Raw genomic sequence first — 16,519 nt, 5'->3', positions numbered from 1 at the left:
TTGAGCAGCGGTATATTACACAGGGTTATGCAGTCAGATGTTAGCAGAAGACACAAGGAAGCATAACATCACAAGGAATAGAGGAAGCTCTGATGTACAGTGAAGTCTTAAAGCAGTAGGATCAGCCATACTAGTCCAAGGAAAAAACACATATATAAGTAGATAAATACTTGATCTACTTACATAACACATGTATTATACTGTCCACGTTTTGATTTCAGTGAATGTTATATAGTAAATTACGAGAATTCTGTTCCTGGTGGGGGCCATGTCTTTTGCCCACAGTTAAGGCTAACTCGTGATGTATTTTCCGCCCTTTACTTTTTTATTCTTTTCTCCTCCAATCGTTGAATCACCTCAGCCTTGCTTGTAAACACAAGTGAGTAGGGGATCAGGTTTCAGATAAGCAGCAGACAGGGAAATAAAGGGAAGAGGAGGAATATATTATAGATTAAAAAAAAACCCAGCATGCAATTCTTTGGCACCGACTACTAAAGAGTCAGTGCTCCTAAGGTATATGATAACTCCAAATCATAACAGCAGAAAACGTTTTGAAAGATTTGAATGCAGGATTAGCATCTTTATCACTTAATACACATTTAGACTAGTTGCTGTTGAAATTAGATTTTTATGGTGACGATACCGCTTTAAAAATGTAACATTGACATCTACAGGCTGGAGGCAGGAACACCACATTGCAGTAGGTTACACACCATGATTGGCAGCAAGTATGTAATTCTCAACTACAGTATATGGATGGCTGCAAGCAGTTAACTGATCCATCAGAAGATGGCCTGGAAGGTGTAGGCTGCTGCAGAAATAGAAGAGGTTAGAACCTCATTATCAGTCTGTGGAGAGTGGTTTATTTTATAGGGTTGTGTTGGAACTCACTAGCACTAGCAAACAATTTTTTGACATTACAGTGTAAATCATGTAACACTGACACCTACTGTAGAGCTGGAGGCAGAAACACCACATTATGCTTGCATTGCCCTGTTATTCATTCCTATGGAGGTGGTAAGAGCATTGACTGAGCTGTCTATCGAAGTCTATGGAAGTCAGTGGAAGTCTATGGAAGTCAGTGCTCCTGAAAGTCAAAATCTGACCAGTCACCAGATTGCTGAATTTGTGAAGAGTGAAGGCTCGTACACACGTCTGATCAAAGGCAACGACGGGTCCGTCGTCACCTCCCTCTGGGCGGGTTTTCAGCAGACAGTACAGCGTGTGTACAGTCTGTCGGTGGACTGATAAGGCTGTTTCTGAGCGATCCGCCCGGCGGACTGTACACACGCTGTACTGTCTGCTGAAAACCCGCCCAGTGGGAGGTGACGACAGACCCGTCGTTGCCTTTGATCAGACGTGTGTACGAGCCTTAAGTATGTTTGCAGCCTCTGAGCTGTATGTAATGAGATCAGGTGGTGGGGGACTAAAAATCTGTGTTCAAGTTGTTTTCTGATTTGTAGCATAACCGCTTTGATGAACTATGTTGTTTCCCCTAATGCACATCAATATAATAGGCATTTTGGTTATCCTCTGTATACTTCTTGATCTTTCTTTCATATATTTTAGGGCCAACCTCCGCTGAGTCAGAAGACTCGGCTGTCAAAGAGAAGTTCACCAAATTTGGGGAGGCAATAAAAGAAGCTGCAGCTAGAGCCGGTGAAAAAATCAAGAATACTTATGAAGATATTCGTGACAGTGAGGCAATGACCAAGACAAAGTACGAAAGTCAAGCATTCAATTAATTTTCCCTTATTCTGCCTAACCCTTTCCTATAGAAGCTGTCACTGGCCTTATATACCTGTTCACATGCCAGCCATACATGCATAATAGAGGAGGAACAACCTACCTAATCCTAGAGGCACGTGTGGTTACCTATACTGGGGAAGGGGGAAGGGGGGGGGGGGCATCCTACTTAAAAGGGCACTACTGCAAAATAATTGCTTTTCAGTTATTGTAATAAGTGATCTCTACAAGATAAGCAATGTTTAACCACTTAAGGACCACAGGTACACACCTGGGGGGAGGGGGGGCTAGCAATGCGCCCCATGCATCCCCTGAGGTGACTCTCAGGACCCATCATACCACCACACTCCCAGCCACACAAAATCATTAGGTGACCATCATATGTCCTCAAAAGCATTGTTGGGTACCCCATAATTCCCCTCATCCTTTCCCTTACAAATCCAGAGTGTACACATAGTGGGGCCTTACCTAATCCGGGCAGGATACAGGGGGCAGCTCTATGCTCTGGACTTACCCCCATGGCACCTCTCTTCCTCATTCCCTGCAGGCCTGTACGGGGTCACCATAACTGGAGAGGAAGGGACACACCTGGGGGGGGGGGGGCTACATTGTCTGTGGCCCTGGGACATTTGTCCGCTTTGCCTCTTTGGAAGTGCCAGCCCTGTCTACGGATGCACTCCGAGGCGCAAGTGCTTCAGATGCCTATCGAGGAGTTCAGAAGGCTCAGACTTTCACAAGTGGACCGAGGGCATGGAGAGAGGATCGGGAAGCCTCTATGGGATCCAGTGCCTTCTCTCTACATAGGCATTTAACGTTTCTTTTTCAGGGTGGCTTCAGATTTGCTTTAAAATCTACATTAAGGCAAGTTGCACACTGGGGCATTGCATTGCACATCCTCGAAAAGCCTGATCGCAATGCAATGGAGGGGAAAAGTCACATTATGATCATATCATATCATCATGCGATGTGGTGAAGCCCTTACATAGTGTTGGGCGAACAGTGTTCACCACTGTTCGGGTTCTGCAGAACATCACCCTGTTCGGGTGATGTTCGATTTCGGCCGAACACCTGATGGTGCTTGGCCAAACCGTTCGGCCGCATGGCCGAACTAAGAGCGCATGGCCGAACGTTCCCCGAACGTTCGGCTAGCGCTGTGATTGGCCGAACGGGTCACGTGGTTCGGACCCGAACGCGCTCTGATTGGCCGAACGGTCACGTGGTTCGGGTAAATAAATACCCAAACCATGTCAAAACTCCGCCATTTCTCTGTGGGTTTAGCTTTGGGTAGGCAGGCAGGGTAGTTCGCTCTACAGCCACGCTAGCCAGGGTCCCCCCCAGTCATTGTGTGTCGCTGCTGGGAACAGTAGTACACCGCTCGCTCAGCCACACTATATATAGCATTGTTTACTGCCACTGTGTACCTCGCTCAGCCAGACTATATAGCATTGTGTGTACTGCCACTCTGTGTACATCGCTCAGCCAGACTATATAGCATTGTTTACTGCCACTCTGTGTACACGGCTCAGCCAGACTATATAGCATTGTGTGTACTGCCACTCTGTGTACACCGCTCAGCCAGACTATATAGCATTGTGTGTACTGCCACTCTGTGTACACTGCTCAGCCAGACTATATAGCATTGTGTGTACTGCCACTCTGTGTACACCGCTCAGCCAGACTATATAGCATTGTTTACTGCCACTCTGTGTACACGGTTCAGCCACACTATATAGCATTGTTTACTGCCACTCTGTGTACACCGCTCAGCCAGACTATATAGCATTGTGTGTACTGCCACTGTGTACCTCGCTCAGCCAGACTATATACCATTGTTTACTGCCACTCTGTGTACACCGCTCAGCCAGACTATATAGCATTGTGTGTACTGCCACTCTGTGTACACCGCTCAGCCAGACTATATAGCATTGTTTACTGCCACTCTGTGTACACGGCTCAGCCAGACTATATAGCATTGTGTGTACTGCCACTGTGTACCTCGCTCAGCCAGACTATATAGCATTGTTTACTGCCACTCTGTGTACACCGCTCAGCCAGACTATATAGCATTGTGTGTACTGCCACTGTGTACCTCGCTCAGCCAGACTATATAGCATTGTTTACTGCCACTCTGTGTACACCGCTCAGCCAGACTATATAGCATTGTGTGTACTGCCACTCTGTGTACACCGCTCAGCCAGACTATATAGCATTGTGTGTACTGCCACTCTGTGTCTGCTGGGAACAGTAAAACACCGCTCACCCGCCACTGTATATTATTGTGCTCTGTGTCGCTGCTGGCAATAGTGGTACACCGCTCACCCACCACTGTATAGCATTTCTGTACTGCCACTGTACTGCTGCCAGTCAGCGTGTACTGTAAGGATAAGTGAAATGAGGAAGAAATCCGGTGAAAGAGGGAGGGGCAAGGGAAGAGGTGTTTCCCCTGACGGTTCACGTACAGGCCACAGGGGAGCACCCAAGAAAACCCACTCAATACCGCCCATGTTGTCCAGGACAACAACCCTCACAGATCCAAAAGAACAGGACCAGATAATTACTTGGATGACCTCTCAAGCGTCCAGCAGTGGGTTAAGCAGCACCAGCACATCACGCACGAGGTCCGAGTCCTCAGCCAGTTACAAGGAGCCAGTGGGCACAAAGCTGACACAACCGGCAGCGACACCACGCACACAACTGCCAGATAACCAGTCCGATGAATTACCTCAGGACACAATGGGGTATTCGCAGGAGCTATTCCCAGCCCAACAAACTTCCACCTTTCAAAGGTCAATGGAGGAACAGCCAGAAATGTTGTGCCCGGATTCACAACCATTAACTGTGGGAAATGCACCGCGCACTGAAATACAAGGCGAGTCCGAGGAGGACTCGGAAACCCAAATCCCAGAGCAAGTTGGGCAGGAGGGGTTGCAATTGCAGGAGGTCGGCCGACAAGATCTGGAAGACGACGTTGGAGTTAGAGTTGGGCCGAACCTCCGATTTTAGGTTCGCGAAACTGGTTCGCGAACTTCCGCGGAGGGTTCGGTTCGCGTTAAAGTTCGCGAACCGCAATAGACTTCAATGGGGATGCGAACTTTGAAAAAAAAAAAATAATTATGCTGGCCACAAAAGTGATGGAAAAGATGTTTCAAGGGGTCTAACACCTGGAGGGGAGCATGGCGGAGTGGGATACATGCCAAAAGTCCCGGGGAAAAATCTGGATTTGACGCAAAGCAGCGTTTTAAGGGCAGAAATCACATTGAATGCTAAATGACAGGCCTAAAGTGCTTTCAAACATCTTGCATGTGTATACATCAATCAGGTAGTGTAATTAAGGTACTGCTTCACACTGACACACCAAACTCACCGTGTAACGCACCGCAAACAGCTGTTTGTGTAGTGACGGCCGTGCTGGACTGGTGCGCACCATGGCGAGAGTGCAAGTTTTGGTGGCTTTACAGCCCATATGGTCGCCTGGCTGATGTAGCTGAATGACAGAACAGTGACTGTCCAGCTAATCAAATTTGGTCTGACCACAATGAGGCAACGACCTTATTATCGTGGGTGTGTCCCCCGAGACACTCATCTAGGCGCCGGTCATTGCTTCATTGTGATACACAAGCCCCTTCACCACGGCAAGGTAATGATCACGAAGGGGAATGGGCGCATGTACATGCCTTTTCTTTGGCGGGTCCACTGAACAGAACAGGTATGCAGTGGCGGGTTCATGGCGGGTTCACTAAACAGAACAGGTATACAGTGGCGGGTTCACAGAACAGGTATGCAGTGGCAGGTTCACTGAACACAACAGGTATGCAGTGGCGGGTTCACTGAACAGGTATACAGTGGCGGGTCCACTGAACAGAACAGGTATGCAGTGGCGGGTTCACTGAACAGGTATACAGTGGCGGGTCCACTGAACCGAACAGGTATGCAGTGGCGGGTTCACTGAACACAACAGGTATGCAGTGGTGGGTTCACTGAACAGGTATGCAGTGGTGGGTTCACAGCACAGGTATGCAGTGGTGGGTTCACTGAACAGGTATACAGTGGCGGGTCCACTGAACAGAACAGGTATGCAGTGGCGGGTTCACTGAACAGGTATGCAGTGGTGGGTTCACAGAACAGGTATGCAGTGGTGGGTTCACAGCACAGGTATGCAGTGGTGGGTTCAATGAACAGGTATACAGTGGCGGGTCCACTGAACAGAACAGGTATGCAGTGGCGGGTTCACTAAACAGAACAGGTATACAGTGGCGGGTTCACTAAACAGAACAGGTATACAGTGGCGGGTTCACAGAACAGGTATGCAGTGGCAGGTTCACTGAACACAACAGGTATGCAGTGGCGGGTTCACTGAACAGGTATACAGTGGCGGGTCCACTGAACAGAACAGGTATGCAGTGGCGGGTTCACTGAACAGGTATACAGTGGCGGGTCCACTGAACAGAACAGGTATGCAGTGGCGGGTTCACTGAACAGGTATGCAGTGGTGGGTTCACAGAACAGGTATGCAGTGGTGGGTTCACAGCACAGGTATGCAGTGGTGGGTTCAATGAACAGGTATACAGTGGCGGGTCCACTGAACAGAACAGGTATGCAGTGGCAGGTTCACTGAACAGGTATGCAGTGGTGGGTTCACAGCACAGGTATGCAGTGGTGGGTTCACAGAACAGGTATGCAGTGGTGGGTTCACAGCACAGGTATGCAGTGGTGGGTTCAATGAACAGGTATACAGTGGCGGGTCCACTGAACAGAACAGGTATGCAGTGGCAGGTTCACTGAACAGGTATGCAGTGGTGGGTTCACAGCACAGGTATGCAGTGGTGGCTTCACAGAACAGGTATGCAGTGGTGGGTTCACAGCACAGGTATGCAGTGGTGGGTTCAATGAACAGGTATACAGTAGCGGGTCCACTGAACAGAACAGGTATGCAGTGGCAGGTTCACTGAACAGGTATGCAGTGGTGGGTTCACAGCACAGGTATGCAGTGGTGGGTTCACTGAACAGGTATGCAGTGGTGGGTTCACAGCACAGGTATGCAGTGGTGGGTTCACAGCACAGGTATGCAGTGGTGGGTTCACAGCACAGGTATGCAGTGGTGGGTTCACAGCACAGGTATGCAGTGGTGGGTTCACAGAACAGGTATGCAGCCAGACAGGAACAAGTTAAGCCTAACTAATCTTTCCCTGAGAGACAGTCTGCAGCAGCTCGCCCTACTCTCACTAACGCAGGCAGCACACGAGTGACCGTAATGGCCGCCGCTGCCTGCCTTATATAAGGGGGGGTGGGACTCCAGGGGCTAGTGTAGCCTAATTGGCTACACTGGGCCTGCTGACTGTGATGTAGAGGGTCAAAGTTGACCCTCCATGTGCATTATGGGGCGAACCGAACTTCCGCAAAGGTTCACCTGCGGGACGCGAACGCGAACCACTGAAGTTCGCATGGAACCGTTCGCAGGCGAACCGTTCGGCCCAACTCTAGTTGGAGTGAGCTGCGCAGAGGTTGTTCTGGGGAGCTCTACTCCACGGCGGCGGCCCCCCACAATGACATATGACGAGTTTCAGGAGATGGAAGAGGAGGGTATGGACAATGTGGACATAGACCCAGATTTTGTTTGTGAACGAGAACATCGCCGTCGTAGCAGCAGCACAGATGAGTCTGTTGAAGAACCCACTGCTGCACGAGTTCGCCTTGTGCCACAAGGTAGGCGGCGCGCAATTTCAGGCACCACAAGTGTGGAAGTTCAAGTGAGAGGCAAAAGAGGAGCAAACAGAAATCGCCAGCAAGGCAGGTGCTCCAAAGTCTGGGCTTTCTTTGAAGACTGCACTGAGGATGTTACCATGGCGATTTGCAAGGTGTGCAAGACCCGCCTGAGCAGGGGGAAAAGTATTAACAACCTCTCCACCACCAGCATGAGCCGCCACATGCTATCCAAACATCCCACTCTGTGGGCAAACGCGTCAGGACAGGGTACCAGCAACACTGCCTCCCTTGGGTTCACCAGACTCACCACCAGACCCGCCTCAGCAGCAGCAGTAGCCCAGCCATTGCGTGGTTCACAACATTCACAAACATCAGACAACGCTGACACTGTCACTTTCCGGAGTAGTGCTCTTGAGGTCTCCCAGTGTTCATCAAACACAACAACCAACAGCCCTTCCGTGTGCAGCGCTACGGTTCAGTTGTCTGTGTCGGAGATGTTTGAGCGCAAGAGGAAATTGCCAGCAAATGACCCCCGGGCCGTGGCATTAACAGCCAGCATAGCCAAGCTTCTGGCCTGCAAAATGCTGCCATATCGAGTGGTGGAGACAAACAGCTTCAAGGGCATGATGTCAGTGGCCATCCCACGTTACGTGGTTCCCAGCCGCTACCACTTTGCGCGCTCTGCAGTGCCTGAGTTGCATGAGCACGTGGTCAGCAAAATAACCCGAAGCTTGAAGAATGCCGTTGCCTGCAAGGTTCACCTCACCACTGACACCTGGACGAGTGCGTTCGGCCAGGGTCGATACATCTCCCTTACCGCGCACTGGGTGAACCTTGTGGAGCCTGGCAGCGATTCCTCACCTGCTACAGCGCGGGTGTTGCCCACGCCGCAAACAGCTGCACCGCCGTCCCTCCCACTGGATAACAACAGCAGCACCTACCTCTCTGACTCCTTCTCCTCCAACGCATCTCAAAGCTGTACCTCATCCGGAAACACTAACCCAGCACCAGCACAGGGGAGGAAATTTGGAAGGGAATAAAGGAACAGACGGATTTGTGGCTGGCACCGCTGGACCTGAAACCGGGCATGGTTGTGTGTGATAATGGGAGTAATCTCATTCGCGCTTTAAGGTTGGCTAAGCTGACACACATCCCTTGCCTGGCGCACGTGATGAACCTAGTAGTTCAGCGGTTCCTGAGGACATACCCAGGCGTGGCCGATCTTCTGTTGAAGGTGCGTCGAGTGGCCAAACATTGTAGAAATTCCAGTACTGCTTCGGGGGCACTCGCCAAGATGCAGGAGCACTTCAATCTCCCCCACCATCGCTTGCAGTGTGATGTCCCTACGCACTGGAATTCTACGCTGCACATGCTAGCCCGCTTTTGTGAGCAGAAGAGTGCAGTGGTCCAGTACATGATGGCGCAGTACCGAGGCGCATCCGGACAGCTGCCAAGCTTCTGTGGATCCGATTGGGCCAACATGTTGGACCTCTGCCAAGTCCTCCAAAATTTTGAGCAATCCACGTTGCTTGTGAGCAGTGACAACTCTTCAGTCAGCATTACCATACCACTGCTGTGTTTACTGAAGAGGTCGATGTTGAAAATCAAGGAAACAGCTGTCATAATGCAACTGGGGGAATCTGAAGGAGAAAACGATCAGCGTGATGGTACCAACATCAGGCCATCCGCCTCAGGGAACGCTGGCCCCAGCAGCTATGACGAAGAAGAGGAGGAGGAACAGCTGGAGTTGGAGCAGGAATTTCATGCCACCACTGACGAGGGCCAGAGCGGTGCACGTTGGACTTCCACAATTCAGCGCAAATGGTCAGCAGAAGCAGACCAGGAGGAAGGTGACGACTATGATGCATCACAACAACTATCACAACGCTCACAAGAGGATGATGAGGATTCTGGTAGGACTCTGGCACACATGGCTCAATTCATGCTAGACTGCATTGAACGCGACCCACGCATTGTGCGCATTCTGGACAACACCAATTACTGGGTTTATACCCTTCTGGATCCACGGTACAAACACAATGTTCCAAAACTGCTTGAAGAAAGAGTCAGACAGGTCAAAATGGAAGAATACCAGCGGCCCTTGTGGAGACTTTAGAGAGGAGATTGACATCCTCCCCCTCCTCTAGCCAGTTGTACGCCGACAGACTGACTTCCGCAAACCCAGGACGACCAGGAGGGCAGCAAACAACGCAAGCCGCAGCTAGTGCCCAAAAGGGAATGGTATCGGCAGTGTCCTTGGAGTGGGAAAATTTTCTGACACCCATGCAGCAGCAGCCCACTGAACAGCAAGCGTGCAGATCCACCTCCAACACCGATCGCCTGGAGAAGATGGTCAAGGACTACATGTCAGATGACGTAGCTGTGTCGAACAATCCATCTGCACCCTTCAACTATTGGGTATCGAAGCTAGACACCTGGCACGAACTGGCAATGTACGCAATAGAGGTGCTGGCTTGCCCGGCAGCCAGCGTTATGTCGGAACGCTGTTTCAGTGCTGCCGGAGGCATCGTCACAGATCGGCGTATCCGCCTCTCCACAGAAAATGCAGACCGTCTGACTCAAATTAAAATGAATCAATCCTGGATTGGAAACGACTACGCAACACTCCAGGACCCCAACCAAGTAACATGACCAATGAACATCTGGGATGGTTTAGCGTTTCCGGTCCCTGTTTATTGAACCTCTCATCTGTATTACATTTATGACTGCATGGCGGCAAAAAGCATTGCTGCTATATCCGCACGCTTTTTGTCCTCATGCAAGGCCTGGGTTGTTGTGTCTCAAAAAGCATGGCCTTCTCCTCCTGCGCCTGCTCCTGTTCCATCACGTCTGCTGCTGCTGGGTTAGCGTTGCCGCGTGGTCCCTGTTTATTGAACCACTTATCTTTATTACATTTATGACTGCATGGCGGTACAAAGCATGCTATCTGCACGCTTTTTGTCCTTATGCAAGGCCTGGGTTGTTGTGTCTCACAAAGCGTGGCCTTCTCCTCCTGCGCCTCCTCCTGTTCCATCACGTCTGCTGCTGCTGGGTTAGCGTTGCCGCGTGGTCCCTGTTTATTGAACCACTTATCTTTATTACATTTATGACTGCATGGTGGTACAAAGCATGCTATCCGCACGCTTCTTGTCCTCATGCAAGGCCTGGGTTGTTGTGTCTCAAAGCGTGGCCTTCTCCTCCTGCGCCTCCTCCTGTTCCATCACGTGTGCTGCTGCTGCTGCTGGGTTAGCGTTGCCGGTCCCTGTTTATGGAACCTCTTATCTTTATTACATTTATGACTGCATGGCGGTACAAAGCATGCTATCCGCACGCTTCTTGTCCTCATGCAAGGCCTGGGTTGTTGTGTCTCACAAAGCGTGGCCTTCTCCTCCTGCGCCTCCTCCTGTTCCATCACGTCTGCTGCTGCTGGGTTAGCGTTGCCGCGTGGTCCCTGTTTATTGAACCACTTATCTTTATTACATTTATGACTGCATGGCGGTACAAAGAATGCTATCCGCACGCTTCTTGTCCTCATGCAAGGCCTGGGTTGTTGTGTCTCACAAAGCGTGGCCTTCTCCTCCTGCGCCTCCTCCTGTTCCATCACGTCTGCTGCTGCTGGGTTAGCGTTGCCGCGTGGTCCCTGTTTATTGAACCACCTATCTTTATTACATTTATGACTGCATGGCGGTACAAAGCATGCTATCCGCACGCTTCTTGTCCTCATGCAAGGCCTGGGTTGTTGTGTCTCAAAGCGTGGCCTTCTCCTCCTGCGCCTCCTCCTGTTCCATCACGTGTGCTGCTGCTGGTGCTGGGTTAGCGTTACCGGTCCCTTTTCCTGGAACCTCTTCTCTGTATTACATTTATGACTGCATGGCGACAAAAAGCATATTACCTGTGCAAAGAAACATGACATTTTCCACATTTAAAAGACAGTTTTTCCTTTGAAACTTTACAATCAATTTTCTCAAAAACTATAAGCTCTTTTTCAAATATTTTTTTCCCTCTTGTACCCACTCCCAAGGTGCACATACCCTGCAAATTTGGGGTATGTAGCATGTAAGGAAGCTTTACAAAGCACGAAAGTTCGGGTCCCCATTGACTTCTATTATGTTCGGAGTTCGGCACGAACACCCGAACATTGCGGCGATGTTCGGCGAACGTTCGTGAACCCGAACATCTAGGTGTTCGCCCAACACTACCCTTACACTGTGAATAAAGAATAAAGGATCACGGGCTCGTTCTATGCAGGGCTGGGACTGTACTTACACAATTATATTGTCGTGTCGCATGTAACTCCAGGTAAAGTTATTTTCGTATTTAGGGCTTGATTCACAAAACAGTGATAACTGAGTTATCACGCCTAAAAGCTTCACACGTGCAAACGTGCGTGCAAGCCATTTTGTGTGTGTTTTGCGCGTGCAAAGTTTTAGTGCTCGCGCGTTAACGCTGTACGCGCTATAAGTCTACTTTGCACGTGAAAACTACGTCGCTTCGCTTGCTAACCTATTATGCTTAGCATGCCCGTGCTAAGCTGGTTTGCACGCGATGTAATGCAGGCAAAACTTTATGCGTGCAAACTATTGACTTCATGCAAAGTCATTAGTTTATGCGCGTAAAGCTTTACGCGCATGATTTCACGTGCAAAGCAGCTTTGCAAGGGCGTGCTAAGTGTTAGCACTCTTTTGTGAATCAAGCCCTTGAAGTGTACCTGAGATGAGCACTTAAGAAAAAATATGCATACCTGGGGCTTCCTCCAGCCCTTTCCAGGCTTATCGCTCCCTCACCTCATTTGTCCGCAACTGGTCCTGGGAAATCCTCCAGTCGGGGTCAGTTGGCACAGTAGTACGACAGTAGTACGGCAGGAGCGCATGCTCGGCCGTGCTGTGCATGCACAATTGGCCACAGACTGGAGGACTTTCTGGGGCCAATTGCAGAAGACCCAGGAGGGGTTCTGAGGGCTGGGGGCCATTAGATGCATGCCGGGAGATGGAGTTGATTGATGTGATTACGTCTCCTGACTAGGAGATGCAATCACATCAATGAGAACTATATCTTCCGGCATGCATCAGACGGCCCCAGCATGTATTGCAGCTGCCGGGTAGAGTTGGGCCGAACGGTTCGCCGGCGAACGTGGTTCGCGCGAACTTAGGTGGTTCGCGTGCGGGTACCGCACGCGAACGTTTTGCGGAAGAAGTTCGGTTCGCCCCATAACGCACCTGAGGGTCAACTTTGACCCTCTACATCACAGTCAGCAGGCCCAGTGTAGCCAATTAGGCTACACTAGCCCCTGGAGCCCCACCCCCCTTATATAAGGCAGGCAGCGGCGGCCATTACGGCCACTCGTGTGCCTGCATTAGTGAGAGTAGGGCGAGCTGCTGCAGTCTCTCATATAGGGAAAGATTAGTTAGGCTTAACTTCTTCCTGGCTGCATACCTGTTCTGTTCAGTGAGCCCTCAGCCCACTGCATACCTGTACTGTGATCCTGCCACTGCATACCTGTTCAGTGATCCTGCCACTGCATACCTGTTCTGTGAACCCACCCACCACCACTGCATACCTGTTCAGTGATCCTGCCACTGCATACCTGTTCTGTGAACCCACCCACCACTGCATACCTGTTCAGTGATCCTGCTGCCACTGCATACCTGTTCTGTGTACCCACCCACCACTGCATACCTGTTCAGTGATCCTGCTGCCACTGCATACCTGTTCTGTGAACCCACCCACCACTGCATACCTGTTCAGTGATCCTGCCACTGCATACTTGTTCTGTGAACCCACCCACCACCACTGCATACCTGTTCAGTGATCCTGCCACTGCATACCTGTTCTGTGAACCCACCACTGCATACCTGTTCTGTGAACCCACCCACCACTGCATACCTGTTCAGTGATCCTGCTGCCACTGCATACCTGTTCTGTAAACCCACCCACCACTGCATACCTGTTCAGTGATCCTGCAGCCACTGCATACCTGTTCTGTAAACCCACCCACCACTGCATACCTGTTCAGTGATCCTGCCACTGCATACTTGTTCTGTGAACCCACCCACCACCACTGCATACCTGTTCAGTGATCCTGCCACTGCATACCTGTTCAGTGAACCCGCCACTGCATACCTGTTCTGTTCAGTGGACCCGCCACTGTATACCTGTTTAGTGAACCCGCCACTGCATACCTGTTCTGTTCAGTGGAGTTTGGTGTGTCAGTGTGAAGCAGTACCTTAATTACACTACCTGATTGATGTATACACATGCAAGATGTTTTAAAGCACTTTAGGCCTGTCATTTAGCATTCAATGTGATTTCTGCCCTTAAAACGCTGCTTTTCGTCAAATCCAGATTTTTCCTGGGGACTTTTGGCGTGTATCCCACTCCGCCATGCCCCCCTCCAGGTGTTAGACCCCTTGAAACATCTTTTCCATCACTTTTGTGGCCAGCATAATTATTTTTTTTTTTCAAAGTTCGCATCCCCATTGAAGTCTATTGCGGTTCGCGAACTTTAACGCGAACCGAACCTTCCGCGGAAGTTCGCGAACCCGGTTCGCGAACCTAAAATCGGAGGTTCGGCCCAACTCTACTGCCGGGGACACGAATATCGTTTTCAACCTGCAGCTCTGCAGCACTAAGCGAGAGAAGAAGGATGCCTTTATACAGATGGGCGGGGGGGGGGGGCTTCGGGGCAACCCACCATAGGTACGTAAGGATGCACATTCAGATTCTGTGTAATTAAAATTTCCGCATTTCGAACTGGAAATCTGAATTTCTGATCAGAATTCGTAAATCGGAAAAATGCTAAATTTATATTGTAGACCAATAACAAGATTTTCCATTTTTCCAATTTCTGTTTTTCCGATTTTTTGTCTTCCATTTTTTGCATTCTCTGATGCAAAAAGTGACCAAGGAAATACTCCTCAAAAATCGCAAAAGCGGAAAATCAGAATTTAGTCAGAATCGGAAATGGACATTTCCGGCCATCTCTATAGGTAAGTAAATGCTTGCTGCACCCCGAAAAGGCCACGATGTTTACGAACCTCTCTTAGGGGAAATTCATTTGACGAGTTGTTTAAAATGACTTCCTAGGTCACTTTAATCATACTCACCTTCTCTTTTATTTCAACAGGAACTTTTTCAGTTCGAGTTTCAAGCAAATAAAGGATGCTTTCACTAAGAATTAAGTGAGATGGGCCTGAAAGCTTTACCAAGAACAGGACAAGTGACCCATGGAAAGACTTCCCTCAATAATGTAGAAAATTGCTTTCCCGGAATTAGATGAAGCTCTGAGGTTCATCATGACATGTTAATAAACTGTCCCCCTCCCCAAGTTTTGTGTGTTTATTTGGGGTTTGCTGAGGTATTGTAGTATGGCAGGGCAATGCCCGTGTAGTGTGCAGGTATCATCATTACAAGCATCTTCCCCTCTACTGAAGGTGCAGTACAGTGGCATGATGTCAGGTCTACTCTGAAGGGTAAGTAACATGTGTGAATATACTCAGCATAGATACTTTAGGTGGTCCCTCATATTACATAAAAGTGGTAAGATTGGACAATCAAGATTGTATCATTAATGGGCACCTTAAAGCAAGCAAGCAAGCAAGCCATACTTGGGTTGTAGTTAGTCTGGCAGCCAACTGGAAATGTGTCAGGTGATAATAATCGATCTTCCTCCTACACCACTCAACATCAGTGAAATTCAGAAGAAATCCACTAATGACTCTTGTATGTTCTTGTAGCTTTGGAACATTAACCACTTAAAGCGGAATATAGCCCTGCATTTCAACTTTGCTCTAAAACATTATTTACAGCATATTATATGCAACCAGCATTTTTTTTTTACTAGACCAGCATTGGAAGGGTTAAACACAGAGGTTTAAAGTTCCGTGGAGAGATATGCAGAAGTTCAGAAAGATACATTTAACTAAATAGAATGTAACAAGTGATAAATGTTACACACTCTTTGGCTGTCCCCCAGCTCCTTCTCAGTCAGAGAGAGTGAGTCAAATTCCACACTTAGATACATTTATGTAAACAAAATGTATCTATGTCAGCTTCGGATGCGTCTGCAGTTCTTTCCAGGAACTTTAAAGCTCTGTGTAACCCTTCCATTGCTGGTCTAGTAAAAAAAAAATGCTGGTTGCATATAATATACTGTAAATAATGTTTTAGAGCAAAGTTGAAATGCAGAGTTATATTCCGCTTTAAGACTAAGAGGCAATCTGAATGAATATATTCCTTCAGCGGTGTTGCGGCGGGTGCACGCTTGTAGCTGTCAGGTGCAAGCTCGTTCCCCGCCACTATTACAGGGGATCGATTGTGGAAGGGAGCAAACGATCCCCTGTGAATGAATCAATATGCCTCCAATCACAAGGCATGTTGATCAGCTGTGTACCTACCACAGGGCTGCAGGTGCTCACAGCACCGGGTGTAGCCATGGCTAGGTGTGCCACAGTTGTGCTCAGTCACTGTGTTCTTCCACCTGGGACCTTGGGCCTGATTCACAAAGCGGTGCTAACAGTTAGCACCCTGGTGAAAAGCCCTTTATCATGCCTAAACTCAGTTTAGGCATGATAAGTTTAGGTGTGATAAGTTTAGGTGTGATAAGTTTAGGCATGATAAGTTTAGGTGTGATAAGTTTAGGCATGATAAGTTTAAGCGCCAACTGGGTTAGCACCGCAGTGCACAGCTGATCAAAAGTTTTACGCTAGCAAAGACTGATGCACTTCGCATAGAGTTTAATGGCGCTGCTTTGCGTGCGGGACTTTGCAAGCGATCTAAACTTATCTAAACTTAGCATGCCTAAACTTATCACACCTAAACTTATCATGCCTAAACTTATCACACCTAAACTGGCTTTTCACCAGAGTGGTGCAATGGTTATCATGCCTAAAGTCTCTAACTGGGTTAGCACCGCTTTGTGAATCGAGCCCCTTGTCTTATAGTTTGGCCGACATTTGGGAAAATAGCAGCAGGCAGTGCAGGGGAGTGTACTACTTCCTGCACTAGATGTAGCACCCCTCCCACTTCTTGTCATGTGGGCAATGTGTCTCCTCGCTCTCTACACAAAGGGCCT

At 49.1% G+C, this 16,519-nt stretch overlaps 2 protein-coding genes across 2 annotated transcripts in view; both read left to right on the top strand.

Annotated features, from left to right (window-relative positions):
• APOC1 (apolipoprotein C1) overlaps positions 1 to 14,773 on the top strand; it is a 40,873-nt gene extending 26,100 nt beyond the window's left edge. The window contains exons 5-6 of the mRNA XM_068242223.1: positions 1,570 to 1,720; positions 14,573 to 14,773. Coding sequence (XP_068098324.1) covers positions 1,570 to 1,720; positions 14,573 to 14,627 — 206 coding nt within the window. The 3' untranslated portion in view covers positions 14,628 to 14,773. The remainder of the gene's footprint in view (positions 1 to 1,569; positions 1,721 to 14,572) is intronic.
• The window catches only part of LOC137522889 (apolipoprotein C-II-like), a 596,236-nt gene that overhangs the window by 476,914 nt on the left and 102,803 nt on the right, over positions 1 to 16,519 (top strand). The window lies entirely within an intron of this gene.

Source organism: Hyperolius riggenbachi, chromosome 6 (assembly GCF_040937935.1).
Source record: "Hyperolius riggenbachi isolate aHypRig1 chromosome 6, aHypRig1.pri, whole genome shotgun sequence".
Classification (NCBI taxonomy): Eukaryota; Metazoa; Chordata; class Amphibia; order Anura; family Hyperoliidae; genus Hyperolius; species Hyperolius riggenbachi.
Note: the sequence above shows the minus strand (reverse complement) of the source record. Positions and strands in the feature narration are given on the sequence as shown.